At 47.0% G+C, this 26,740-nt stretch overlaps 1 protein-coding gene and 1 long non-coding RNA gene across 3 annotated transcripts in view; one reads left to right on the top strand and one right to left on the bottom strand.

Annotated features, from left to right (window-relative positions):
* The window catches only part of ELF5 (E74 like ETS transcription factor 5), a 31,838-nt gene extending 9,083 nt beyond the window's left edge, over positions 1-22,755 (bottom strand). Inside the window, exons 1-3 of one of the 2 annotated variants that reach the window (XM_081541673.1) lie at positions 22,697-22,755; positions 15,457-15,581; positions 3,690-3,923 (exon numbers count right to left, since the gene is read on the bottom strand). In XM_081541673.1, coding sequence (XP_081397799.1) covers positions 3,690-3,923; positions 15,457-15,577 — 355 coding nt within the window. In that variant the 5' untranslated portion in view covers positions 15,578-15,581; positions 22,697-22,755. Of the gene's footprint in view, positions 1-3,689; positions 3,924-4,462; positions 4,626-15,456; positions 15,582-22,696 lie in introns of those variants that run through there. The other variant, XM_081541672.1, reaches the window with a different exon arrangement.
* Positions 5,074-26,740, top strand: part of LOC145526312 (uncharacterized) — a 45,358-nt gene continuing 23,691 nt past the window's right edge. Inside the window, exon 1 of the long non-coding RNA XR_014068841.1 lies at positions 5,074-8,391. This is a non-coding gene — a long non-coding RNA (uncharacterized LOC145526312). The remainder of the gene's footprint in view (positions 8,392-26,740) is intronic.

Raw genomic sequence — 26,740 nt, forward strand, 5'->3', positions numbered from 1 at the left:
GCACTGGTCTGAGTCATTGACCCTTGTGCAGACTTGCCAGTCACCCAGCCTCCAGGCTGGTGTTCCTTCCTGGCAACATGTGACAAAACCACCCTGACCACCCTGTTGGGTCTGTCTATGATCTGGGATGTGACCTCTAATCCCTCGGGGATTTGAACACTTGAGACGTGCTGGTCAAGAATGGACACGAGAATGGACACAGGAGGCGTTAAGAAACCCGACGTGAGGATTCAAAGAGGAGTCTGAAGACTGTGTTCTCCTCTGAAGGGTGGGGTGGGTTGGGGCTGGATCAGGACTTTGAGATCACGTTTTCACGCAGCACCACAGGCCGGAGGACATCCATTTTCTAATGTGGCATCCAACGTGAGGGCCAGTTTCCGTTTACTGAGAAGATGGGAACAGGGCACAGCTGTGACTGCTGACTCCTAGGGCCGCCGGTTCTTAGAATGACTGGTTCTGGTCAGCCATACACTGTCCCTTCTTCCCAAGAACAGGCGGGGTTGCCGGGGGATCTTCCTCTCCTGCACTGGGAAGCCGCCTCCTTCCTCCTCCCTTCCCACCAACCCCACCCTCAGGGACCAGGATCCCTCTGATTCTGGGCCGTTAAATCCCACTGCAGTACCTGTGGAGCCAGACCACACACTGGGCATAGAGACCCCCTTTGACTCCTCTCCCTGCCAAAACTTGGTCTGTGTCCTTTTCTGTCAGAGCCCTAACCTGTGGGGTCATATAAGGCCTAAACCAGTCTTCTCAGGTGGTGCTAGAGGTAAGGAACCCTCCTGCCAATGCAGGAGACATGAGATGTGAGTTCGAAACCTGGGTCGGGAAGATGCCCTGGTGGAGAGCATGCAACCCACTCCTGTATTCTTGCTTGGAGAATCCCATGGACAAAGGAACCTGGCAGGCTACAGTCTACAGGGTCGCACAGAGTCAGACACGGCTTAAGTGATTTAGCATGCATATATGCATGCAAGGCCTAACCTAGGTAATAACCAGTTTAACGTATAACTTATAGTCCAAACAGGGACTCTTTTGAGAATGAAAAACAGGATAACAGGTGAAGACACTGTGTACTGGGCAGATTGGGACACTGGAAACTTTGGTCACAGTACCTGCATTTCAATACACTTTACACATTCCCACCCAAGGAACATTAAATAGAGATCTGAGAACAGAGCAGGCTGATGGAGTAATCTCACTGCTGAACACGACAACTGCCCTGGCCTGCATACTGCCTCAAAGTCCATCACTGGGGGTGGCTTTGTGGCTCCTAGGATACTTTAGAACAAGAGAGACAACTTGTGCCCTGTTTAAAAACCAGCTGGTTTTTCACTTATCCATTTTGCACAGATCTTGAGGTGATGGGAACAGGGATAGGTATGTTTCGATGTAATAATTGCCTGGAACAGAAGGGCCCCAGGGGGAGGTCCCAGCACAGGACCTGCAGGGGCCTGGAGACAAACGTGATTGACTTGACCTTTGACTGAGGCTGGCAGTGTCAAGCTGCATCTTCTCCTAGGATGGGATACTCTTCTCTGTGGCCCTGGGATTCTTGTGCAAGGCTGATCCCTTGGGAGGGTTCCAAATAGAGCCTACCTCATCCCTGAGACTCTGATTTGCTCAGATTTGCCTTGTTTCCAGGAAGGCCCACTCCGTGCAGACCACTGATCCTGGTAGGTCACTGGCACTGGCAATAGTCAAGTACGGACTGGAAATCAAGGGACAGCAGGTCTGTTCATCCCTCCCTTGCCGTCAAGAGGCCATGGTTCCTAGGGCAGAAGCCAAGCAGTGCCTGAGGGCCCCCGTCCTGGGCTTTTGTGCTCTTAGGCACTCGTGATGGGGGAGATCAAAGTGGGGGCAAAGAATCTTAGAGCTGGAAGGTCCTCTTTGGGTTTCTTCCCAAATAGGAATCCCTATCAAGCAAGGGCCCATTAGGTTGCTTGATTACCTCCAGTGATGGGGAGCTTCCTACCTATGATAACTTTGAAACGGACTTTTCATTTTTTTTTAATTTGATTTTTATGTTTTTTAAACACCAAAAACAATTTGTATTGGAGTATAACCGATTAACAATGTTGTTATAGTTTCAGGTGAACAGTGAAGGGACTTGAAACAAAAGAAGGTGCTTTTAGAACTATCTCCTTAAATTGGGCTGAAATGTGTTTCCTTTATGTATTAAATTATTTTTTCTTCTTGGCTATATTCATTATGACAGAAGCAGGTGTCATTCACTGTATTTGTTTCCTACCTGCTTGTGCCAGGTGATGCTTCACTGAATCCTGTCAAGAAGGCTGAGGATGTGTGTATCATTACCTCACCCGAGAGGAGAGACGATGGAGATTCACAGAGGTTTAACCATGTGCAGAGGTCCTGTGGCTCTGAGGTATTAGAGCCAGGGTAGGAACAACGGTCTTTCTGATCTCGCAGCCCTTGCTTTGTACTGACTTTCCACGAATCAGCTTTGTTTTCTGTGTGACCCTGGAGAAGTTACTTAACCACTTGGGACCTCAGTCCCCTTTATCTATGATATGGGGAAACAGAATTATATGTTCTCAAAAAGTCCTTCCAGATTTAAAAAACCTGTCCATATACATTCTACTCTTTCAGGGCATGTGTGTACATGCTAAGTCTCTTCAGTTGTGTCTGACTCTGCTCAGCCCCATGGACTGTAGCCCACCAGGCTGCTCTATCCATGCAATTCTCCAGGCAAGAATACTGGAGTGGCTTCCCATGCCCTCCTCCAGGGAATCTCCCCAATCCAAGGATTGAACTCCCATATCTTACATCTCCTGTATAGGCAAGAGTGTTCTTTATCACTAGCACCACCTGGGAAGCCCCTTTCAGGGCATGAAGTGGAAGTCGCTCAGTCATGTCTGACTCATTGTGACCCCATGGACTATAGAGTCCATGGAATTCTCCAGGCCAGGATACTGAAGTGGGTAGCCTTTCTCTTCTCCAGGGCATCTTCCTGACCCAGGAATCGAACCGGGGTCTCCCACATTGCGGGTGGATTCTTTACCATCTGAGTCCCACAAGGGAAGCCCAATAATACTGGAATGGGTAATCTATCCCTTCTCCAGGGGATCTTCCCGACCCAGGGATCGAACCAGGGTCTCCCCCATTGCAGGCAGATTCTTTACCAACTGAGCTATCAGGGAAGGCCCCCTTTCAGGGCATGTTATGTGTTAAATAAAGATACTGGCGCCACCTTGTGGCCATTTGATCCTTGACCATTAGGAATGTGATGAAAGTAAATTGCAATTAGTTGAGCCTCCCTGGAAACAGGGAAGGTAAAGGGTCTAGCTAATTTTCTTCTGCTGCTTAATGAAAGGTTAAGCCGAAGTCTCTTTCTGTCCACTTTTTATGGCTACCAGTCTTTATGAACATAATATTTTGTTGTATCAGCCTGGTTCCTGGGCAACCCTGAAGATGTTTTAGTTTTCTTTTTCTTTCTTTATTTTTTTAAAAAATGGACTCAACTTGCTTTCTTGGTACTATTTTACCTCCAATCTCTGTTTCTAGTGTGCTAGAGATTCTAGGTATGGAAAGGTCTGGTTAGTAGAGGATCTGGGTTAACAGTTGCAGTTAATAAAATATCACCATGTGGGTGGAGTGGGGCAGGACCTCAGAAGTCATTTGGTCCCAATCCCGAGCCCCTGTCCTTGAGGCCCCACGCTCTGGACACTGACCTTGTGAGCGGATGCTCTGGAGGATAAAGTACAGATACTCCCCGCAGACGCCTGCTGCCTCCATGAACTCCTCCTGTGTCATGCCGCACAGCTGCAGGCCGCTGATGTTGAAATGGCAGAAAGAGATGCAGTTGGCATCCAGCTTGTACTGGTCGCAGCAGAACTGGAGCCATTCCCAGACGTGGCGCTTCGTCCAGTACTCGGGGTGGACGGACGTCCAGTAGGAGTCACAAGCTGCACCAGGAAGAGACAAGTGAGGGATGACAGCTGGGAGAGGATTAGAAGCCCTCCAAAGGAGGCTCTGGTTTTGTTAACATCCTCATCCTCTGTCCAGTGAGTCAAAGGGGCCTCCAGTCCTGCGGTGTTTTCCTGGGACCCTAGTAACCTTCTATCCTGCAGTGAAAACGAGAAGCATCCTGTGTGTAGACTTATTGGCAGAAGAGAGAATGAGAGGGGTGAGAAACCTGATTATGGCTTGGGAGTACCTTGAAGAGGGGTCACTAGGGGAGAAGGAAAGAAAAAGGCCCTTCAGGTATTTGGTTTCAGACAACATGACATCAAGAGTACAGACTTTAGAGCCTGACAAGCCTGGGTTTTAATCTCAGTTCCATGGCTTTCTACTTGGGCAAGGTCCACAGATATTTAAGCCTCAGTTTCCTTATCTGCAAAATGGGGATAATCTGCTCCACTCACAAGGCTGTTCTGGAGTTTGTGGTTAATGTATATAGACTATATGGCACATAGAAATTTATCGATCAATACTTATTAAATACCTGTAGTGTTCCAGGCACCATTTGAAGCTGATTTGATTCCCTCTGCTTTTATGGACAGCTGCCTCACACTGGCTACTGGTTTGTGTGTTGTCTCTGGCCGTCTTGGGTTGTTGAGATGTTGCCCAAGTGTTTGGCAGACCATGGATCACCAGAGCAGGCTTCTCTAGGGGATGGGGGAGGTGGAAGTGTTGGTTGTATTGCCATTCTTGTGTTTTTGGTGGTTTTTTGAGGAATTTCTATCCCAAGGCCAGATCCTCTTCACTCTTTCATTGAAGACCCCTATGCCCCCAGACAGAGGTGGGTACCATCCTGTCCAAGAGGCTGAGAGGTGGCTGTGCCTGACCCAGGGGCAGAGATGGGTGCTCAACAGACTGTCCCAATGCCAGGAGAAACTAAAAGGTTGACAGATCAGGTGTGGAAGAGGTGAGGGACCAGGTTCTTGGTCAGGCACTTTGACAAATCTTGCAATTACCATGGTACTCATTCATTCATTTGTTCATTCATTCAAAAAGCTTCAGTTTTCTCATCAGTAAAATGGGGATAATGATAGCCCCTATATCATATGGTCATTCTGTGGATTAAATGAGTTAATACATATAAAAGTACTTAGAAAAGAGTCTAGAAGATTTTTTAATGCTATTATTAAGATTATCATTAAGCACCTTTGCTGACAAAGGTCCATATAGTCAAAGCTATGGTGGTTATCCAGTAGTCATGTACAAATGTGAGAGTTGGACCATAAAGAAGGCTGAGCACCAAAGAATTGATGTTTTTGAACCGTGGTGCTGGAGAAGACTCTTGAGAGTCCCATAACAGGAAGGAGATCAAACCAGTCAATCCTAAAGGAAATCAACCCTGAATATTCATTGGAAGCACTGATGTTAAAGCTGAAGCTCCAATACTTTGGCTACCTGAGGTGACAAGCTGACTCATGGAAAAGACCCTGATGCTGGGAAAGAGTGAGGGCAGGAGCAGAAGGCGGGTGACAGAGAATAAGGTGGTTGGATGGCATCGTCGACTCAATGGACAAGAGTTTGAGTTAACTCCAGGAGACAGTGAAGGACAGGGAAGCCTGGCGTGCTGTAGTCCATGGGGTTGCAGAGAAATGGACACGACTTTGCAACTTAACAACAACAAAGATTATCACTGAACACCTATTAGGTGTGAAACAACAAATTATGAGCTAAGATTCGTGATGAATAGGAGGTTTGGTTCTTGTCCCCCAGGAGGTCACAGATGAGGAACCTGAGGGTTGTAGAGGACCTACTGAATGTCCCACAGCCAGTGGTGGGCAGAGTTGGGATATAAACCCCAGTCTTAACTCGAAAGCCAGTGCTCTTCCCATTCTATCATACTCAGAGGTCAATACAGAGAAGAGAGGAAACACGGAAGGAGAATTGGAGGCCGGAGGGGAGCCAGAGAGAAGGAGAGGGCCGAGGAGAAAGGAGCAGGCAGAGTCAGGCAGAGGCGACTGGCTCAGGCTGTGTGGATGACAGTGTCTCTCACGAGTTAGACCCCACAGTAAACGGCAGCGAGGCTGTTATGATTCTCCCTTTAAATGCTGCATTTGCTGCCACTATCCCCAAATGAACTGTGGCAGTTCTAATATCAGGCAAGATATGGCTTCTCTGCCCCTAAGCATCTATTTGTGTTGGTCAGGCTGCTATGTGCCCTGATCTACACCAGCTTTGCTTCCTTAAATCCTCCCACATGGGTAATAGGAAGAAACTGAGGCTCCCTCTAACTCAGAGCCTTTCCAGAAATCTCTTTTCCTACCATGAAGTGGATTGAGATCAAATTTGAACATTAGGTTTGTTATAGACTCGGTCCTTGGACTCTTTAATCAATAGAAATTAATAAGAGACCAGACCAGGAATTCAGGCAAGTCTTTCTTATGACTTGTGCTGCAGCACGACGGAATGAGAACAAGAAACAGGTGTCCCTGCTAGATGCCGGAGGAGGGTCAACCTGGTCTCTTAAGTAGGGTGAGGGAGGGGGCGAATTGGTGGGTCAGGCTGGAGGGGTGGTTTAGGTGGTCTGCCCGTCCCCTTGGAGGAGCTGAGCCCAGCGATTACATCCGGTGCCCTGCTTCTGCTCCGGTGCCTCAGAAGTGGTGGTTGGGTTTTGGCCTTTTTGTATTTTATTGTTCATCATTTAGGGTTTCCCTGGTGGCTCAGGCAGTAAAGCATCTGCCTGCAATGCAGGAGACATGGCTTTGATCCCTGGGTCGGGAAGATCCCCTAGAGAAGGGAATGGCTACCCACTGGTTTTCTTGCCTAAAAAATTCCATGGACAGAGGAGCCTGGTGGCCGTGGGCTGCAGTCCATAGGGTCACAAACAGTCAGATAGGATTGAACGACTTTCACTTTCAGCCAGTTGCCCCAAGTATGGATGCCTACAGTTATTTTTAGTCCCTTAATAGTTATTATTATTATTTTTTATTTTACGTTCCAGATGTTTGTCTGGGTGTAAGCACTACAGCAAAGGATCCCAGATCTTAGGTTTGTTTAATTAAGTTTTCAGTCAGAGTTGATATCTGGCCAGGACGGTGGAGGCTGATGTTGTTGGATGAGGAGGAACCCCTATCAGTCGTGGGGTGGGGCTCCAGGATCTCCTGGGAAAATCTGACGGCCTTTTCCCATCTGGCTTGTGTTTCCATGTGCTGAGTTCTGGCTGGAGTAAACCCGGGGCCTCCCTGGTATTCCCATGAGAGACTTTTATGAACCTTGAAATTCTTCCGCCCCAGTCCTGAGCTGAAGCCCGCCGGGGGGTACCTATCTGGGCGCGGCCCTTGGAGGACACTCTTTCTTTCTTTCCATGGAAAGTGTTCGCCGCTGAGTCTCCAGGCCCCTCCCCGCTCCTCGCCTCCACCCCCGTGCTGTTTTCTTTGGCTCTGGGATATGGCCACGGCCGGCCGTGTTGTTTCTGGAGGCCAGCGAGGCCTGAAGGATTCGGAGAAGTGTCATGGACACTGGGAAGGCATCGCTGGCTCCTCCTCCTTCCCCTGGGCTTCCTCTGCTCAGAAGCTCCCCACAGAGCAGGCTTTGTGTGCGGCTGCCGACCCTGGAGGCCAGGGCCGGGGCCAACATGGCGGCTCTCCTCGCGGGCTGCGTGCCTCCCACGGCCCCCAGAGTGGAGAGAGAGGCGGCTGTTCTCGGCCCTGTAGAGGGCGAAGAGCCAACATGGTGGGAAGACTTCTGGTCGTGGGGTGTTTGCGCCATCCTGTCCTCACAGCGGTGAGGAAGGCCTGCTTCCTCCTCCTCACTCCGTCCGTCCCCAGGCCTCCCTCAGCATTGCCTCCGGCCCCAGGTCTTTTCACAGGCACGTCTGGTCACTTAGGATGGCATCAACCTGTCTTCTAATTCCTGCTCATTCTCAAGACCCCAGCTCGCTGCTCCTCTGAGGGAGGCCAGCCCTCCTCACCCGGACTCAGGGGTCCTCCTGTCACCTCCCTCCCCGTTCCCCTAGGTGGGCGGGGCCCGCTCTGCTCTGTTCAACCTGAGTGGGCTGGGAGCTGGCTTAGCCCCCTGCGGGTGCTTGGGGAGTGAAATGGCCAGCCTGGGGCCCGCTACTTATTATCATCGCTACACAGGGAGGAAACTGAAGGCCTACGAGGTTACGTGACTCTACTAAGGCCGCATGGCTGGTCAGTAAGGGAGTTGCTGCTGCTGCTGCTGCTAAGTCGCTTCAGTCGTGCCCGACTCTGTGCGACCCCATAGACGGCAGCCCGCCAGGCTCCGCCGTCCCTGGGATTCTCCAGGCAAGAACACTGGAGTGGGTTGCCATTTCCTTCTCCAATGCATGAAAGTGAAAAATGAAAGTGAAGTCGCTAGTCGTGTCCGACTCTTCGAGACCCCATGGACTGCAGCCTACCAGGCTTCTCCGTCCCTGGGATTCTCCAGGCAAGAACAATTCTTCCATCTTTGCAGGTGGGAAGTTTGCATCATATTTGCCTCCCTCTTCTTGGTTGACAGGGACCAAACTGGACACACAGGCTAAACAATTTGGATAAAGGTATATACATAGAAGGGGCTTCCCAGGTGGTGCTGTGGTCAAGAATCTGCCTGTCGATGCAGGAGAAGCAAGAGATGAGGGTTCCATCCCTGGGTGGGGAAGATCCCCTGGAATAGGAAATGACAACTCCCTCCAGTATTCTGGCCTGGAAAATTCCATGGACAGAGGAGCCTGGTGGGCTACAGTCCATGGAATCTCAGAGTCAGACACAACTGAGTGACTGAGCATGCATGCACATATATATAAATATAATTAAATTAAAATATACGTAGTTTATATAAATACTTATATAGTACAGTGTATGTATGTATATTTATATATTTTATGTTTCACATATATATTTATATATATAATGCACATATATAACCTAGGTTTGAAAAATCAGAGGAAGGATAGAGAGACTGATGATAACACTGAATGACATGAAGACCGTTTTACTACTTGGAAGAAATGAACTCAGAGAAAATAAAAGACAGGGTAATTCACCCAGAGAATATATTATCTTCAACAGGTTGTACTGTCTGGAAATGTAAAGTGTGTTCCTCAACATGGCTACTATTCACAAAATTATCTAGACTTTATAGAGAAACTGTGCCATGAGGCACTTCTGCCTATGTTTACCAGTTGGGGACAGATGACATCCTATGTCTGGTAGACTTAATCCAAAGGTCCCCAGGCCATGATTACACAGCAGGCTTGGCCAGCTCCTTTGAAGTTGGAACTAGGTCAGGACACTTGTTTAAAGGGTTAGCTGCACTGGGAAGAAGACTTATGGGGCTAAAGGGAGTTTTCAGCAATTCTGGGGGTGACGATGCTATAACCTGGGATGCATTCAAATTCAGAGGGAGGGCTTAAGCTTTTAGAGCTGGGCTAGTGCACTCAGATCCCCACAGGGTCAGCAGGTGATGTCCACGCCCAAAAGTGGCCCCCAATGGGGACAGTGAGAATGGGCAAGTTCATGCTAAGTGGACAGTTGTGGCCCAGCTCTGCTAGTTGGCTGTTGCCAGGCAGGAAGGTAGGCCTTGTGTTGCCAGGCCCAGATTGTTATGTGAAATCTCACAATTTTTAAGTGCTGATTTATTTAGTTTTTAAAAATCACTCCGAGGGGCAGTTAAAACTCTTCCACAGGCTGGCTCCCTCCCGGTGGTCACTTTTGAGGGAGAACTTAACAAGCTTCTGGACAGTTGTCTCCTTCCAGGCTATTGTTTAGAGTGGGCATGCTAAGATTTTATTTATTTTTATTGAAGTATAGTTGATTTACAATGCTATGCTAATCCATGAAAGTGAGAGTGTTAGTTGCTTACTGTGTCCAACTCTTCCTGATCCCATGGCCTATAACCTCTGTTCATGGAATTCTCCAGGCAAGAATACTGGAGTGGGTTGCCATTCCCTTCTCCAGGGGCTCTTCCTGACCCAGGGATGGAACCCAGGTCTCCCTCATTGCAGGCAGTTTCTTTACCATCAGCCACCAAGGAAGCCCAAAGTGACTCAGTTTTGCATATATACACATTCTTTTAAAAATATTCTTTTCCATCTTGGTTTATCTCCGGAGATTGGACATAGTTCCTTATGCATACAGTATGATCTTGTTGTTTATCCATTCTAAATGTAATAGGTTGGGGAGGGAGAGGGATGGACTGGGAATTTGGAATTGGTAGAGGAAGAATTTTTATTTTTTATTTTTAGCTTAATAGTATTTTCTTCAAATTGAGATTTATCTGGAAAAAAGCAGTGCTGCTGTGCTGGGAGCTAAGGGGAAGGTACTAGATGGCTTCCCCTCCTTAGCACCAGAAGCCTCCTTGAAAAATTACTGTTCTGGAGCTTGTTATTTGAATTCTCTCTTAAAGCTGAAAGTGTGTGTGATCTCACACTTAGGGGGCCTGCCTCCCAGAACTCGTGAGCAAAACAGGCATAATAGGATCTACCTCTCCATGCTGTTACAAAGATTAAGTGAATCATTGCATTGAAAGTGCTTGGAACAGGATAGGCAGAGAGTAAGTGCTCATTCAATACCATTAATGTTAAATATTAACATGTACTTGTTAATATTGGGGTCACCCCATACCACTATGTTAATTGCATTTCCTCCACTTGTTAGCTGTGCAATCCTAGTAAAGTTTCCTAACCTCTCTGGACCTCAGCTTCCTTCATCTCTAAAACAGGAATTCTAATAGTGTCTACCTTTTAGGAAGCTTGCTGTGAAATGGAAGAGAAATGATGCATGTAAAGAACTTAGCCCAGTGATCTGGATGACAATTCAGATCAACAATTCCCTGTGTCACTTGTAATTAGTTATTATTTGGGGACGACATTTGTTCTCAGGGAAATGAGGCTGTCTCCACCAGGGCCTCAGTCTAACTGAGGGACACGCAGAACAAAGGAACCCAAGGACCCAGTGAGAGGGAGGCAGACAGTCTGGGTCAGAGGAGACCTGAGTTAGCAGGCCTGGACTGTAATTAGCATGATTTATTAGCATGGGAAGTTGGGAAAGTCTTTTGCCTGGAGCAGCACTGAAGAGGGCCAGTGAATGAACCAGGTGGCACAGGGCACCGTCAATTGTGGTTTGTCACTGAAAGGAAGGACTTGACGAGGAGGGACCTGAAATGATATACTGCTTCCAGGTTTCCCTCCAGAGTTGGTCTAGCCCCATCTAATAGTCTTTCTTGACTTTCCTTCTAAGCCTGTGGGGTGATTTAGACCATGAGATGGAAAAAAAAAATAAAGAGTCTGGAGCAGTATAAGAACTTGGATGGGGAAGAGATGAGAAGGCCGGCTGGGTACCATCCAAAAGCCGAGGCCATGAGCGTGTGGTTGGAAAGGACAGAGAGCATCAGGCCCTAAGTGGTCCCAGGCCACAGCTGCCCAAAGGCTCAGATGTGTGCGGGAGAGGCTGGAGGTGGCCAACAGTGAGATCTCTCCTTGGGACTGTCCTGGGGTGTGACCACCGCCACGGGGCTCACCTTAGGCTTTCTGATGATTTTATATTTCATTATTTGGTTTGGATTTAGAAATTCCTCGACTCTCTTTGTGTCTGATCTCAAACATCTATACCTGGAATAGGAATCTTACTTAAGAAAAGCCCCCCTGGAACCCAGATACCTCTCTCTCTGATTATCTGGATGTTAATACCCAAGATCAGCCTTATGCACCTTTAAAAAAAATTTGTTTTCCTTCAAATAAAATCTCCTTGTGCTTGTGCTGAGTCGCTTCAGTCACATCTGACTGCTTGTAGCCCCATGGACTGTAGCCTGCCAGGCTCCTCTATCTATGGGATTTGCCAGGGCAAGAATACTGGAGTGGGTTTCCATGCCCTCGTCCAGGGGATCTTCCCAACACAGGGACTGAACCCGAGTCTGCTATACCTCCTGTATTGCAGGTGGATTCTTTACTGCTGAGTCACCGGGGAAGCCATAAAATCTCCTATAGCTAACATATTTGTTGAGCACTTAGTACGTGCCAGTTACTCTGCTACACTGTTGAGTTTTCTCATTCCATCCTCAACTCGAGGCCCTAAATCATGTAGCCTATTTTACAAAGTAAATGAAGAAAGAAAGGCAGAGAACGGTGAAAGCCCTTCTTGAGGTCACACAACGATTAAGTGGCCGGGCAAAGTGAAAGTGAAAGTGAAAGTCACTCAGTCGAGTCTGACTCTTTGCGACCCTATGGACTATACAGTCCATGGAATTCTCCAGGCCAGAATACTGGAGTGGGTAGCCATCCCCTTCTCCAGGGGATCTTCCCATCCTAGGGATCGAACCCAGGTCTCCCACATTGCAGGCGGATTCTTTACCAGCTGAGCCACAAGGGAAGCCCAAGGAGGAGGTCATATAGGTATAACCTAGCTCCTGCAGCCAAGCCTTGGTAACCACTATGCTGCACTGTCTTTGGAATCAAAGTGAAGGTGGGAGTGGAGAGGGGGGTCTAAAGCTTGTCCTTCTCAGCTGTCACTCCAGTTCCCCAAGGGACCTCCCAAGAACCCCTAGAGCTGCCCCAACCTAGAAAGCTCTGCTGCAAAGTATAAGCAAGATCCCAAAGCCAAGGTGCACTGCACATTGGCCTGGCCACCTTGGCCATCAGGGGAGGGGTGTGTGGGTGTGTGGAGGGTCAGGATAGAGTTCCAGAAAGTAGGTGTGAGTCAGGATATTCCATGACTTATCAGATGCTTGGCTACTGGAACTCGATTGGAGAAATCATCTTTTAAAAATATAACCTGCTGGTGAAATATACACAGCTCCCCACTATTCACCTTGGATAAATTTTCCAGTATCTGTAATTCTTTATTTTAAAAGAGCTGAAGGGAAAGTCAGGGTGAACTCATGACGTCTGTCCTAGAGCATTTTGCAATCTGCGACCATCCACTCGCCAGCCTGCAGGGCAGCCTCTAAGTGCTGGTTTTAAGAGAGGCCAGGTCCTGAGCTCTTAACCCACAGAGGGTGCAGGTTTGGCTGCCTCTGCTAGAGCCATTTAAGAGGCAGTAAACAGCTGGTTCTCTTGACCATGTTGCTTATTCCTCCCTGTACTTTTCGTTCATAGACATCATTTATCCAGCAGGCATACCATTTCTCTCTCTCTTTCTCTCCTTTTTGTCTCAAAGTGTCTAAGCTGCCAACAATTCTGAATTAGATAGGTTGAGATAGAGACCATGTCACTTTTGTTCAATATGAAAGGTGAGGCGAGGAGAGAGAAAGCTTTTTTTCCATGTGGTGTCTTGGCTGCAGTGACGACCTACCAAGTGCCCAGCACTTTGATCAACACATTATATGCAGAATCTCAGTCAATCCTCCCAACACCGGGAGGCAGATGCTTTGTTAGCCAAGGAAAACATATCTCAGAGATGTTTGGGAAAACCTGGCCAAGGTCATGGGGCCTGTCAGTGCCAGCACCAGCCCCATGACCTTGGACCCAAACAGGAAGCTGCCATTTGGACAACACTGACTTCAAGCTGGAATTTCCTAGGAGGTAGGCAAGGACCTCAGAAGAGATGGCCAGTAAGGTGGCAAGTTGGCAGAGCAGTGTCTGGAGGAGAACTTGGCTATCTCCTGATACATCCCTCTCAGAAGGTTTTTGCAGACACTCAGACCCATGTGTCACCTCCTGGGAGACAAAAAGACAGAAGGCCCTGCAGGGCATTCCTCCCACCAGTAGAGACCCAGGGAGCCTGGTCCTCACTGGGGACTGTTTCATACCCAAACTTGGCCTTTATAAGCTCTGAGACACTCAGCTCCTTCTGAAATCCAGAGTGCCAGAGGGCAAGTCCCAAACCTGGCCCCTCCCTTGGCAATGGCAGGAAGCTGGGCCACTCTTGGCCACGCCTGGCTCCAAAGTCTGAGCTCTTGACAACTACAGAAGCTCCTGGAACACTGCATGGGGTAGGCACCTGAGGCTCCCCTCTCCCATCCCCCTCTGACATCACCTGGTAGAAGAGGCAGGAAGAGGGGGCTCCCAGGATGGCAGGTCTGGGTTATGTGTGGGTGGGGCTGGGTTCCACCATCACGGAACACACAGGGAAGAGACAAGGACTCGGAAACCTCCGTTTTCCTCCTTCAGATTTAGCCTCGTCACCAAATACAGGGTGCGAGGGTAGGGAGAGATTGAGTACATTTCTCATGTCTTTCTGGGAACAAGGCGCTCTTTAGGCTTGAAGAAGAACTGTCCTGTGCAGCTGGATGAATCGGGTCCCCATGCAATTATCTGAACCCTGGTGAGAGTGAACCATGTCACAGGTACTTGTGTGTCACATGTAGGATTAGGAGGGGGTATGGAATTGGTCTGTGTAAGCATGTGCCTCAGGTCTGTCTGTGCAGTGCTGGTTTCTGGCCTGGAGTCAGGGACTCCTTGAGGGGGGCATTTCACAGTGTCCTCAGAGACTCACCCTCTGCTGGAGGCCACCTGTTTTCTGACCCTGAGTGTGAGCCCCGCTGGGCTGGAACACACAGGGTCAAGGCTGGCTGCTGAGGCCTGAGGGCTGCATCGGCGCTGGCATCACCCCCACTGCGGGGTGTGTACCTGCTGTGCTAGCAGTCAGCCAGGCTTGCCGTGATGTGCAGTCACCTGGCACCTGGGGACAGAGGCCTTCAGAGGGTTTCTGGGGCAAAGCTCAGCTGGCCTCGCTTTGGCTTATGGCCTGCACAAGGCCCCGTGCTTCCTACTTAGGTGGAGAGAACTGGGCTAGGAGAGGAGGAAGTGTGGGGAGGGTGGCCTGGGGGGACAATGAGGAGACCTCTGTTTACTGAGCACTTCCTTGGTTGCCAGGTTATATATCTCACAGTTTGGCTCTCTTGATCCTTATAGAACTCATCATCCCTGCTCTAGCGATAAGGAAATAAAAGTTCAGAGAATAGCTATACTATTAATACCGATAACCACAGCATTACATCATTTGTAAGATGACCATGTAGGATAGTTAAGGGCACAGAGCTCAAGTCAATGTGCAAGAGACTTAGTTAACTGCTAGACCTTGGGCAGGTCACGAAACCTCTCTGTGCCTCAGTTTCTTCATCTATAAAATGGGAATAATAATTACTAATTTCTCTTAGGGTTTCTGTAAGGATGAGATGGGTGTTTGGTACAGGGTCTGGGGCATGGCTAGTAAGTATTTAGAAAATGTTGGCTAAGCCAGGATGCTCAAGCAATCACAATGTACTAGGCTTCGGCCTAAGGGTTTCTACTATTTTGTTTAAATTAATTGCTCCAGGAGATTGGTGTTATCGCCTTTTTACCCATTAGCAAAATAAGCTCAGAGAGGTTAGTGGAGTTTCCCAAGGCCATAGAGCCGGGAAGAGGTTGTAGTGAGGATTCCAGGGCTTTCTTCTGTGCAGAAGTGGCTCTTCCTCCTGCCTTGGACTCCGGCAACCCTCCGTCCTGAACACTGGTGAGACTCGGCCTTTTCAGGCCATCGTGGCCTTGCCGCCACCTGAGGCCAGCACCACCGCCTGCCCCAGCCTGTCCCAGCTTAGATGGGCTTCTCCAGTCATACACACCTGTCTGATGCTCAAAGGCAGGGTAATATTCTTCATTGCTGAACAGGTCAGTCCACGACATCAGGGGGTCGCAGAAGGATGTGTTGGGCAGGAAGGTGCTGTGTGTCACTGAGTCCAACATCACCCTGTAATAGCAGAAGAGGCTGTGAGGAGGCGGCAAGCCACATTGCAGGAGCCCCCAGCAGGGCAACACTTTTTTTTTTTTTTTTTTTGACTGTATCACTGGCAGAAGGGATCTTAGTTCCCCACCTGGGGATTGAACCCATGCCCCATGTAGTAGAAGCATAGAGTCTTAACCACTGGACTGCCAGGGAAGTCCCTACACTTGGCTTTTAATTATGACAGCAAACACAAACATGCAGCCTCCCAGGAGCCAGGCACTCCTCTAAGTGCCTTCCATGGTGACATTATTTAATCCTTGCCACATCCTGTGAGGTTTGCGGGTACATCCCCATTTTATAGATGAGAAAACTGAGGCAGAGAGGTTGAGACAATTGCCCAGGCAACAAGGCCAGTAAGTGGCAAAGCTGGGATTTGAGGATGAAGGCTTTAATTGTGCAATAATGCCTTGTTCTTTACTTTTCCTGTTTTCTCTCACCTGGCCCCAGAACTCTGGATTATAATGTCTAAAAATATACTTCTGAAAACAGGGAAAGAATTATTATAAGTGAATATGCCCACAAACACTAATCCACAATTCTGAAACCTAAAAGCTCTGAAACTGAAAGTATATTTGTGTGTGTTTGGTGCCAACTTACTTCCCAGCAAAAACAGTCCTGAATTGATTGTTATAAAACTTTTATATATAATTATATCTATATTTCTATATATGTATGTGAACTAAATCATACATTTATTAAACATATATAACTATAGCATGCTATACAGTTTTATACCTATAGCTATAGTTTCATTTGTTCTACTTGAATGTTCATATGATACACTGCAGAAAATATGGATGCATTTAAGCAGTCCAAGCAGGCAATACCTTGAGAGGAGTAATCTGTGCTCTGCAGTATATACCCTGGGTTGCTTCCTGATACTTGAAGAATTCTGAATTCTGCAGCACGTCCCACCCCAGGGTTTTGGATAGGAGAGAGGGGACTTGTGATCACTGTAACGCACTTGCTTCACTGAGTGCCCTGGGCTGAGCAGTTTATTATTCGTGGTGTCCCCAAAACAACCACTCTGAGTCAGGGTCTGGTAGGCGTTTTGTCTTATAGATGAGGGATGGGAGCTCTGAGATTCCAGATGACATACCCCATACCACCCAGGTGGCACGTGATGGAGTTTGAGTGACAACTCAGGTTGGTCTATTTAAGAAATCATGATCCTAGTTGCTGTACATACCAGCGAGTGGAAAGCTTTGGGAAAAAATGTCTGATTGAGGTTGGAGAGGGAATAGAAAAGAATGGGCAAGCATTCTTGCCCACACTAGTCTCCTCTTTCAAATTTCCCTTTGTTGTTTTCCATATTCCCACAATGCAGAAAAAAAAAAAAAGAATTCATTCTTAGTGAATTAGAAAAATCTGTTCACCCAAATTCTCTTATTATTATTGCAATAATATTGACGAGATACTTGGTTCTACCCCTTCAGCAAAGAGGACACGGCAGCTCAAGATCACACAGCTGGGAAGCAAAGACTAGATTACAGGTCTTGGGTTATTAAGTGCATGGAATTTTAAGATGGTCAGGAACTTATAAATCATCTAGTCCAGTGTTTCCCAAACTTTAGTTGTTCTCCTGCCCCATGATAACTTACTTAATTTGTTAAAAAAAATCACTTCCCTTATTGTTTAACATAACTACATTTACCTAAAAGGAAAACTTTATATCACTACTATAAATGCAAAGCCAGTATTCATTTTAATATATATAAAAATGAAGACATAAGCTTTGAAATAAAAATTAGTCATCTGTGCATCGCCTAGATCAGAGGATCTAGGCACAACATACAGGCACAGTCTAGTCCACCACTTGTTTTTGAATGGCTCACAGCTGAAATTGATTTTACATTTTTAAATGGTTACATATTAAATGGTTATATAATACGTACATAATGTGCTTGATTTTGCCTTTAGGCCTTCAAATCCTAAAATATTTACTATCTGGTGCTTTAAGAAAATGTCTGCTATCCCTGACTGGATTTATATCACGTATCATGAGTGGTCTGGCATGTTAGAAATTACTGTCAGTCCAGTCTTTTCCTGCATTCAGACATTTTACAGTTGTGAAAATTAAGGCCCAAGAAATCTGTGTAACTTTGTCAAAGTCACACACCCTACAATGTAGGGAATTAAGTTTTTTCCAATTTTCAACCCATCTGCTTTCCTTTCTACAAACACTCACAGCCTCATCTGCTCATAGACACATCCCAGGCTCACTACCAGGACAAACAGGATCTTGATCCCGAGAGGATCAGGGACTGTGTTATTCCAGAACCAGAGATCAGTTCTTTGGGGATGTTTGCAAATCTGTCACGATCATCACTATCAGATATACACGAGAACTCTGCTCCAGACAGAGAAATAACTGAATTCAGATTCTCACGTGTAGGCACCCTCTCTGGGCATCACTGGAAAGTTGCCAGACCTCACTAGGAAGTCTCCTTCCTGAGGCCCGGAGAGGGTTAATGTGCCCAGCAGATTATCATGTTCCTGGATCTCCCCCTGGGAGCCGTATCAAACAGAGGTCAAGGCTGCCTGGGTCTGGACTCTGATTTTCCCACGGATTGACTGGTTTTATATCCCTGAGCAGGTGGCTGGATGAGGAGGGATGGGGGTGGGAGGTTATGAGGGAGGAAGAGGCCTGGTGGGAGCCCAAGCCCTTTCTGCTTTCTGGACTTGACCCCAGAAAAGTTCTCCTAAGTGACGGTTCAAGGTAAAAATACCCCCTACCCCTCTGGGTCGGAGGCTCAGAAAATGGGAGAAGAGGGTGGCAGACCTCTGACATGACTTTCACAGGTGGGCTTGGAGAAAGGAGAGGTGGCCTCCACGTGGAGAACAGTTCCCAGGTCTCCAGTGTTAACTAGAAATCCTCCAGATATAGGATGAAACAGTAGGAACGTGCTTCTTCATCTCTGCCTGACAAAGCTCTCAAAAGACATTCGGTAAATTGAATTTGATTGCGGAAAAATGAGGAATCTTTTTGAGCAGTACAATATTTACATCTTAGAAAGATTTCTTTTTTTTCTCTTTGCACCAGCCTACTCACTGGCACTGTCATCTCTTCAGGGCTGTACTTGGTGATGTCTGTATCTGATTCCCTTTGGGGGTTCCTTCTATGGCAAATTATATCCATTAAGTTTTCTTAAAGGGCTGTTTCCGGTATACAACGTGCTGTTTTTCTTCTGTAATTATTTTTTGCTTTGTGGAAAAATATGTTTTATAAAAGGTAGCAGCTTTTCTTTTTTCTATTGCAGTGGGAGGAGGGGATATTGTTAACTCTTGGACTCTCCACAAAAGACCTTGGCCACTTAACCAGCAGGCCCTAGGTGTGAAAGTTCAGGAATAATGGCTGCTTTGTATTCAGCAGCCCAGCTTCTTAGGCATTCTACAGTCCTTGCAATAACTGAACATTTTAGCTCTTCAGATTTCTTTAATGTAGGCGGAAGAGGGTGGTGGGCAACAACAGCTTTTGGGTTCCCTCTTCTCAGGGAGGACATTGAGGCCCAGTGATATATAGTTTTAGGCCTGAAGTTAGAATATGTATTCCCATGGGGGAACAGTGACCACAGAGGGAAAAAATTGGTAAAAAAAAAATTGGTCTTGAGGGTCAAAAAAATCTTAGCCATCATAACACTTTATGACCCTACAAAGCCCACAGTACATAAATGATGAATGGTAAATCTCTGATATTAACATTTCATGGAGTGGGTGAGATTAAGAAACAGTGATCTAGGGGACTTCCCTGGTAGTTCAGTGGTTAAGACTTCACCTTCCAATGCAAGGGAGAGTGGGTTCAATCCCTGGCTGGGGAGCTAAGATCCCATATGCGGCCAAAAAACCAAAACATAAGACAGAAGCAATATTGCAACCAATTCAATACAGACTTTTAAAAACTGTCCACATTAAAAAATTCTTAAAAAAAAAAAGAAATGATCTAAAAAGGGGGTGATAATGGAAAAAAAAAAGGTTGAGAAGCATTGGGTTAGACTTAGAGTCAGCAGCAGGAAAAGTAGGGGAAGCCTAGGGAGGGTCCTAGGCCTGCTGTTGTAATCCTACATTTTTGTTTTTTAAGAGGCTGGTTGACTTGTCCTCATAGAAGGAGCATTGTCATGATTCTGCCTCTTGCTTTTCTTAGAGCCTCAATACTTTATCGGCTGCATGAACACAACAATGAGATGGACACTAACACATACCCTAGCTGCGTGATTTTCTTCAGGAACCCGACCAGTTTGGCTGACACAGCCACACACGTGCACACATACACATAGGCATATATAACGGCTATAGTTGGATATTGCGGTCAAGTACACTCATCAAATTGGAGTACAATTCAATCATACAGAGATGAAACTTTTAGCTCTGAAAAATTCCCCTAATTTTCTCTTCTCCTTTTCCTCCCATACCCACTTTCAGCTGTGACCTCTGGACATTCTTTGCCTGGGTTAGCCAGATCCCTTAAGTATTCTGGATCTTTGCTCACTGCCCGTCTACAGACCCATGGTGGTGGAATTCAGTCTCCCCAAAGTGTAGTCAGCAGTTCAGCTGCCTAGTAAGTAGGAAAGAATCCAGCACTTTCAGCACGAGAGGGGCGAATCAAGTGGATTCTCTTCCGTGTACAAGAAAGGCTGGCTGGACCTTTGGGAATCGCATGGACGCTCAGGTCCCTGGTGCCTCCAGGGGCTTCCTAACCCTTCTGAGAGTTGGTTCACTCACCAAGGGTGCACCGGGAGGGTCCACACAGTCAGAGAGAGAGGCCTGTGGGCTTCTTGCCCTCACATGAGACAGAGGCGGCAGTCACAGGTGTGGTGTCCATGGCACCTCTGTTCAGCCTTCCAGAGAGAGCGGAAGGCGCAAACCACCCAGCCTTGGCCAGTCTGCCAGACAAGGAAAATTCCTTCCTGACCCTGGCAGAGATCATCAACTTCACTCCGGGCATGTGATCAAAAATTCACCCAATTAAGCACCTACACATTGGCTGTTTATGCACCAAAGCATCACTGCGCAGAACAGGCTGTGAAGGTGTATACCATGGAAAAGGGGGCTAGGGAGGGCCTTCCTTGATCCCACCATCGGGGCCATATCCTGCTTTTTGTGCTGGGAAGAATAATGCTTTTCCTCCTCTAAAGTTCCAGTGATACCCCGATGCCCACCAGGTCCCGAGCCCTACAGGCAAGGCAGGGTCCACTTCCTACCTTTTGGACCTCCCTCAGAAAAGACACATGGAGGAAAACCCATTGGTTGAACTATTTCAATGCTTTCTGCTAAAGGATTGTGGTTGAGTGCTTGAGTGTTTGCTCTTCTGGGAAAAACCAGAACAGCTATGAGGCTGCTTTGCTGATGTCTTGCCAAGTGATTCCTCATCTTCCTTTGGCTTGTATCAGAAGTTCGCTAGTTTGTTCATTTTTTAGTTGTTTTTCTAAAGGTGCCGCAAAGACTCATAGGAGTTGTGCCGAATAGCTTACCATGGGCTCCCATACAAGGCTCATTGGGTTTGGGTTAAACCCGTGTGTCTGTGCTCAGTTGCTTCAGTCATGTCCAAACTCTGCAGTGCTGTGGACTGGAGCCTGCCAAGCTTCTCTGTCCATGAGATTCTCCAGGCAAGAATACTGGAGTGGGTTTCCATGCCATTCTCCAGGGGATCTTCCCAACTTGGGGATGGAACCTGCATCCCCTGTAGCTCCTGCATTCCAGGTGGATTCTTTACCCACTGAGCTACCTGGGAAGCTGGATTAAATCCATTGGGATTTAAATCCTCCCTCTGCTACCCACAAGGAAAGGGATGTGGGACACATTTCTTACTACTCAGCCTGCTGAAATTTTAGTTTTTATTCTTTATTTTTGTTTCATATAAGGTGTGTTGTGTCAAAATCCATGACCCTCTCTGAGCTCATCTCTCAAATGGAGATTTTAACATGCAACACTCAGGATAACCCAAAGATTTAATAAAATTAGGTAATACATATAGATGAGCGGGCATAATACCTATGTCCATTACTGTCCCAGCAGGGCATGGGGGAATTAATTGTCATCAGTATTCTAAAAGGTTGTTACTTAGGTGACTTCTGAGAAAAGCAGACAACCAATCTGTGAAAACTCTTACCAAGAACACTTTGAATCACCAAAAAAGCCTCTCACAGAGAACATGAGGACAAAAGAATTAAGCTTTCACTCAGAAGGGCAAACGGCCTGTTTTGCTGGGTCTTTAGACTAAAACATGAAGCTGTCTCCCTGAATCACTTTACCTTGCTAGGCCTTAGTTTCCTCCTCTGTAAAGACAATTAGGGATCATTGTCCCTAATGACCTCTGACAGCCTTTCCAGTTTGTAAAATTCTCAGCACATCAGAATGAGCGTGGGTCCTTAACTCCAGCGGGAGAAGGGAGCATGTGCTACACCAGTCTGCCAGCAGGGGGCGAAGGCTCAAGAACCTCACATTGTGCAGAGTCTGAAAAGGTCTGAGAATACAGTGGAAAAACCCTAACCATTGCTTTTCTGGGAGCATTCTATACTGAGGAGGTGTGAGAGTGCAGAACGGGTTTCCTTTAAGCTGTTATGTTCAAACAATCTCCTGAAAAAATGCCCCAAACTGTAATAAGGCAACTAATTTTTTTCTGTTTCAAGATGGGGGGTGGGAGGGTGCTCCATGAGCAGGCCAATGGGAAAAGGAGGCACTTAGGCAGGAGGAGGTGGGCTTTTCTTGAAGCTGGATATTTTTTTGGTGTAAAATCCAGCTTCCCTTCCTCAGGTTAGCGTGAAGAAGGGTAGAGAATAGCATGCCCGTACGCATTCTCTCAGTGAGTTCCCCTTGGTTTAATCAAGTGACCCAGAGGGAGCAGGGGCTGCCTTGAAGGAGTTGGGTGGCTACACAGCCCGAGGAAGCAAAAACGTCTCTCTCAGGCCAGCAGTTAAATCCCAGTCAAACAGCTTCGGGGAGGTACTGTGACTGATGGACGTGGCAGGAGGCCTGGCCATCTGGAGCTGGGGACGGACCCACAGACCCAGGCCCCCTACCAGAGCCAAAAAGCCCTGACGCCCCTTACGATTTATCCAAAAGAGCAAAGAAAAGGTGCTTACGTGAGGACGGCAGTGCTGGGTCCAAAGAGGAGGTTTTCAAGGCAAGAGAAGGCAGGCACTCCCAGCACCAGCGCACAGTGGAAATAAAGGCACCCGTAGCCTTGTGATATAAGTAACACCTACAGACAGGTCCGTTTGGTTTTTCAGGTTTATGCACAACCCCTTTGATGACGGTGACATACAGTGTGACACGGCTCCTTGGAGGGGGAACGGTTCTCACACACAGAAAGTTTACCTTTATCCTGCTTTTGTGCCCAGCTCACCCCCCACCCTGGCTCCCCCGCTCCCCACCCCGGGGAGTCAGTAAACAAGCTGAGAATTCTCTCCTCTGGGAGCTTTGCTGGATCCTGCGTTTGCTGTGAACTCTCTTTTGGGCAAGCTGGAGAGGAAACTGGAATCTAACCCTGGTGCCCATCTCTGCAGCCCCAGCGGAGTCATCGTCCTGTACATCCTGTCATCCTACCCCTCCCCCACCCCAGCAGTAAGGTGGAAGGGTAGGATAGGGCAGTGGTTAAGAACACAGACTTTGCAGCTAGACGATTTTTTTTTTTGCAGTTAGATGACTGAATTCAAATCTAGGTGCCTCATTTTCTAGTCGTGTCACCTTGAACCATTTAACTAGTTAGCTAATAACTCAATTCCCTCTAATGCAAATAACAGGACCTACCCTCATATGAGGTCCTGCGAGTGAAGCACTGCATGAGCTTTGTTTCGTTCTGATTATAGTGTTTTCTTTGACAGAGCACGTTAATCAGAAAGCCCTGCTCCACCATTTCCTCTAAACTCATGCCTTCCCAGCAGATTGAAGGGAACAGCCAGTTTGTAGAACCAACATTGGGACCTTGTTTCTACTCTTTCACCCAAAGCATAACCAGCCATCGGACACCTTAACTTACTCAACTTCTAACCTCTTGGGACATAACGTGCCATGTGGTAGTTTTCTCCCCTACCTTCCCTTTACAGATGGAGAAACGAGGTTTAGGGGCTCAGTCAGGTGACCACAGCTACTAGGCTGGGGTCTGACTTGGATGCCAGCTCTCAGGTGTCTTTGTGAGAACTACCTGCATCCCTGTAAGAGCAGAAACTTGACCCAGCTTAGGCCAAAAACAGAAGTCCCCGGTCACCTGCAGGATGGCACTGACGGCCCCCTACCTTTTTCCTTGTGCTTCCAGCTCTCCTGGGCAGCCGAGACCTATGTCCAAACTGCAGACTCTAAGCTTTAGAGTGAAAGCAGGGACTGGTTTGTTAGGTTTTCTTGGGAACACCAGGCATGGATGCAAACACACAAATACAAACACACATACAGTCTGGGAAAACAAAAGGCAGTTCATTAGAGGACTCAAGTGTCATCATGGAAAAATTGTTGAAGGAAGATAAGAGGATTGCAGAAGATTCTGACTTGCTGTGTAACCTCAGGTAAGTCAGGTAGCTTCTCTGGGCTTCATATCCCCTGATGGTAAAAGGAGGAGGCTGAGTTAGAATAGTGATTTTCAAACTGTGCTCTGAGGAACCCTGGGGTTCCCTGGAGCCCTCATAAGAGCTGCTGGGGGAGGGGCGGGGGTAAGAGAATGGGATCAGAGTGGGTTAGGCTCCAGGCGGCTCCTCCCTGATTCAGTAAGAGCATCTCGGCTTTTATATCAATCTTCAGGATAAGATTTCTCTTGAACAAAAGAATCCGCACTTGAAAAGAGTTTGCAGAGAATGGGATTAGGTGGTCATTGAGATTCCTTTAAGCTTTAAAATTCTGTGATTTGCCTCTTTCTCCTCTGTGTCTAGGGGATCTGGTTGGTCATACACACTGTTTCCCACTGTTGGGTACTTTCCCATCTTGTCACTAGTCTCAGAAAGTCTTCTTATGTTTATATATGCACACATATGTTCTTCTTAGCAGAGAGAGTTTCATGGAAAAATCATATTATGATATTGCTTTTAGAAAAGAGTCTTTGGAGAAATTACATTTGTTTCTGTGCTGTCTTGGATCAGCTATTTCAGAGTGAAAAGTTTCTGGCAGTAGACATGCATGACAGCAAACTGTTTGTCTCCTGGTCCTGAGTGTGTAATACAGCATATCTGGGTGCCCGTGTGGGAAATTACAGGCTTCTGGGCTAGTGAATAAAAGGGGTGATTAAGATAAAACCAAAATAAAAGAGGAATTTGACTCTAATTAAGTCTAACTATCACATTGAACCTAAATTTGATTGGAGTGGAGATCTTGAAGGATATCAAACACTAAGCTCATAAAACCTGTATTCGAATGTCAGAGGAGGACCGAAGGAATGAGGCATTTTAGACTTTCCAGCCCATCCTCCCTCTGCTGTCTCAACCACATAGAAATACAGGGAGCATGAATTAGGCTTACAAGAGCCACAGAGTGACTAAGCCTGGATTCTATTTTTTTTTTAAGATTTTTTGATGTGGATCATTTTTAAAGTTTTTTTTTTTTTAATTGAAAGTGTTACAATATTGCTTCTGTTTTATGTTTTGGATTTTTGGCCATATGGTATGTGGGATCTTAGTTCCCCGGCCAGGGATCGAACCCATACCCCCTGCATTGGAAGGTGAAGTCTTAACCACTGGACCGCCAGCGAAATTCCTAAGCCCAGATTCTGCAGAGAGACTTTATAGGTTTGAATCCCGACTTTGCCATTTTCTGGCTGAGTGAGTCTGGGAAACTTCCTTAATTCCTTACATCCTAGTTCCCTCACGTGTAAAGTGGGGGGAAAAGAATGCATCACTTGTAGGGTGTCGGGTGAATTAAATGAATTGAAAGCTGAGAATGGTGAGAGCCCTAGAATGAACTCTGTTATCTACATGCTGTGTGTCCATGTGGTCAGTTGTGTTTGACTCTTTGCCACCCTAAGGACTGTAGCCCACCAGGCTCCTCTCTGTCCAAGGGATTCTCCAGGCAGGAATACTGGAGTGGGTTGCCATGCTCTCCTCCAGGGGATCTTCACGACCCATGGATAGAACTCATGTCTCCTATGTCTCCTGCATTGCAGGCAGACTCTTTACCTAGGAGCCACCACAGAAGACCCTTATCTACGTGCTAGCCTGTTACATTTGTTAAAGGAATTAAACAAGGAGGCTGTTTGACTGTGGTGCCTTTAATGCCCAGTTAGCCTATACAAGCAAACTGACACCTAAGCCAAAGTTGATTGTAAATGCACTCAGGTTCAAAAAAAAGAAATTAAAAACAACCGATGACAGACAGCCAACTAGAATTTCCCAGATAAAGCAGCTGCTTAAGCTATAGCCAATCAAATAATTTCCTTGCTTTCTTCCATGTCTGCACTATAAAAGCCATTCCTGGGACTTCCCTGGCGGTCCAATGGCTAAGACAGGGTGCTTCCACTGCAGGGGGCACAGGTTGGTTCCCTGGTTGGGGAACTAAGATCCCTCATGCCAAATGGTATGACCAGAAAATAGAAGGAAAAAACAGTCACCCCCCTGGCTCTTGCTGGTGGAGTGCTCCTAAACTCCTAATCACTTGCAATTTGGTGATGCCAGATTGGAATTGATGTTTGCTCAGATCGACACTTGGTAACTTTCATGTGCCTTATCTTTTCATGCATTCATTATTTTAAATTCTCATAACTCTCTGATGAGGATGCTACTTATTATCCCCATTTTACAGATAAAGGAACTGAGACATAGAGAAGTGAAGTAAGTTGTCCATGGTCACACAGCTAGTAAGTGGCAGAGTGGTATTTTCTGCCTCCAGAGCCCATCCTCTTAACCACCATGCTAACCGGTCCCTGGGTGCTCCTGGGGTGGTTGTGTGGGGACAGGAGGAGGGAACCACACATAGAGTATCTACCACATGCCAAGAATTTTCTAGAACTGCTCACCTGTTGTCCCGTGGTTATATTTCACTGCAATCCTTAGAAGTAGATATGACTACCTTCTTTTAAAGGATGAAGAATCAGAGTTGCCAGGCTTGTTGGGTGTCACCCAGCTGGGCAGTGGCCAAGCCTGGGTTGAACTCAAGGCTGCCCACTGTTAAAACCACAGTGTAGACACGAGAGTTCAAGTTGGCCTTTCTCC

Source organism: Giraffa tippelskirchi, chromosome 11, assembly GCF_054371585.1.
Source record: "Giraffa tippelskirchi isolate mGirTip1 chromosome 11, T2T-mGirTip1v1.2.pri, whole genome shotgun sequence".
Lineage (NCBI taxonomy): Eukaryota > Metazoa > Chordata > Mammalia > Artiodactyla > Giraffidae > Giraffa > Giraffa tippelskirchi.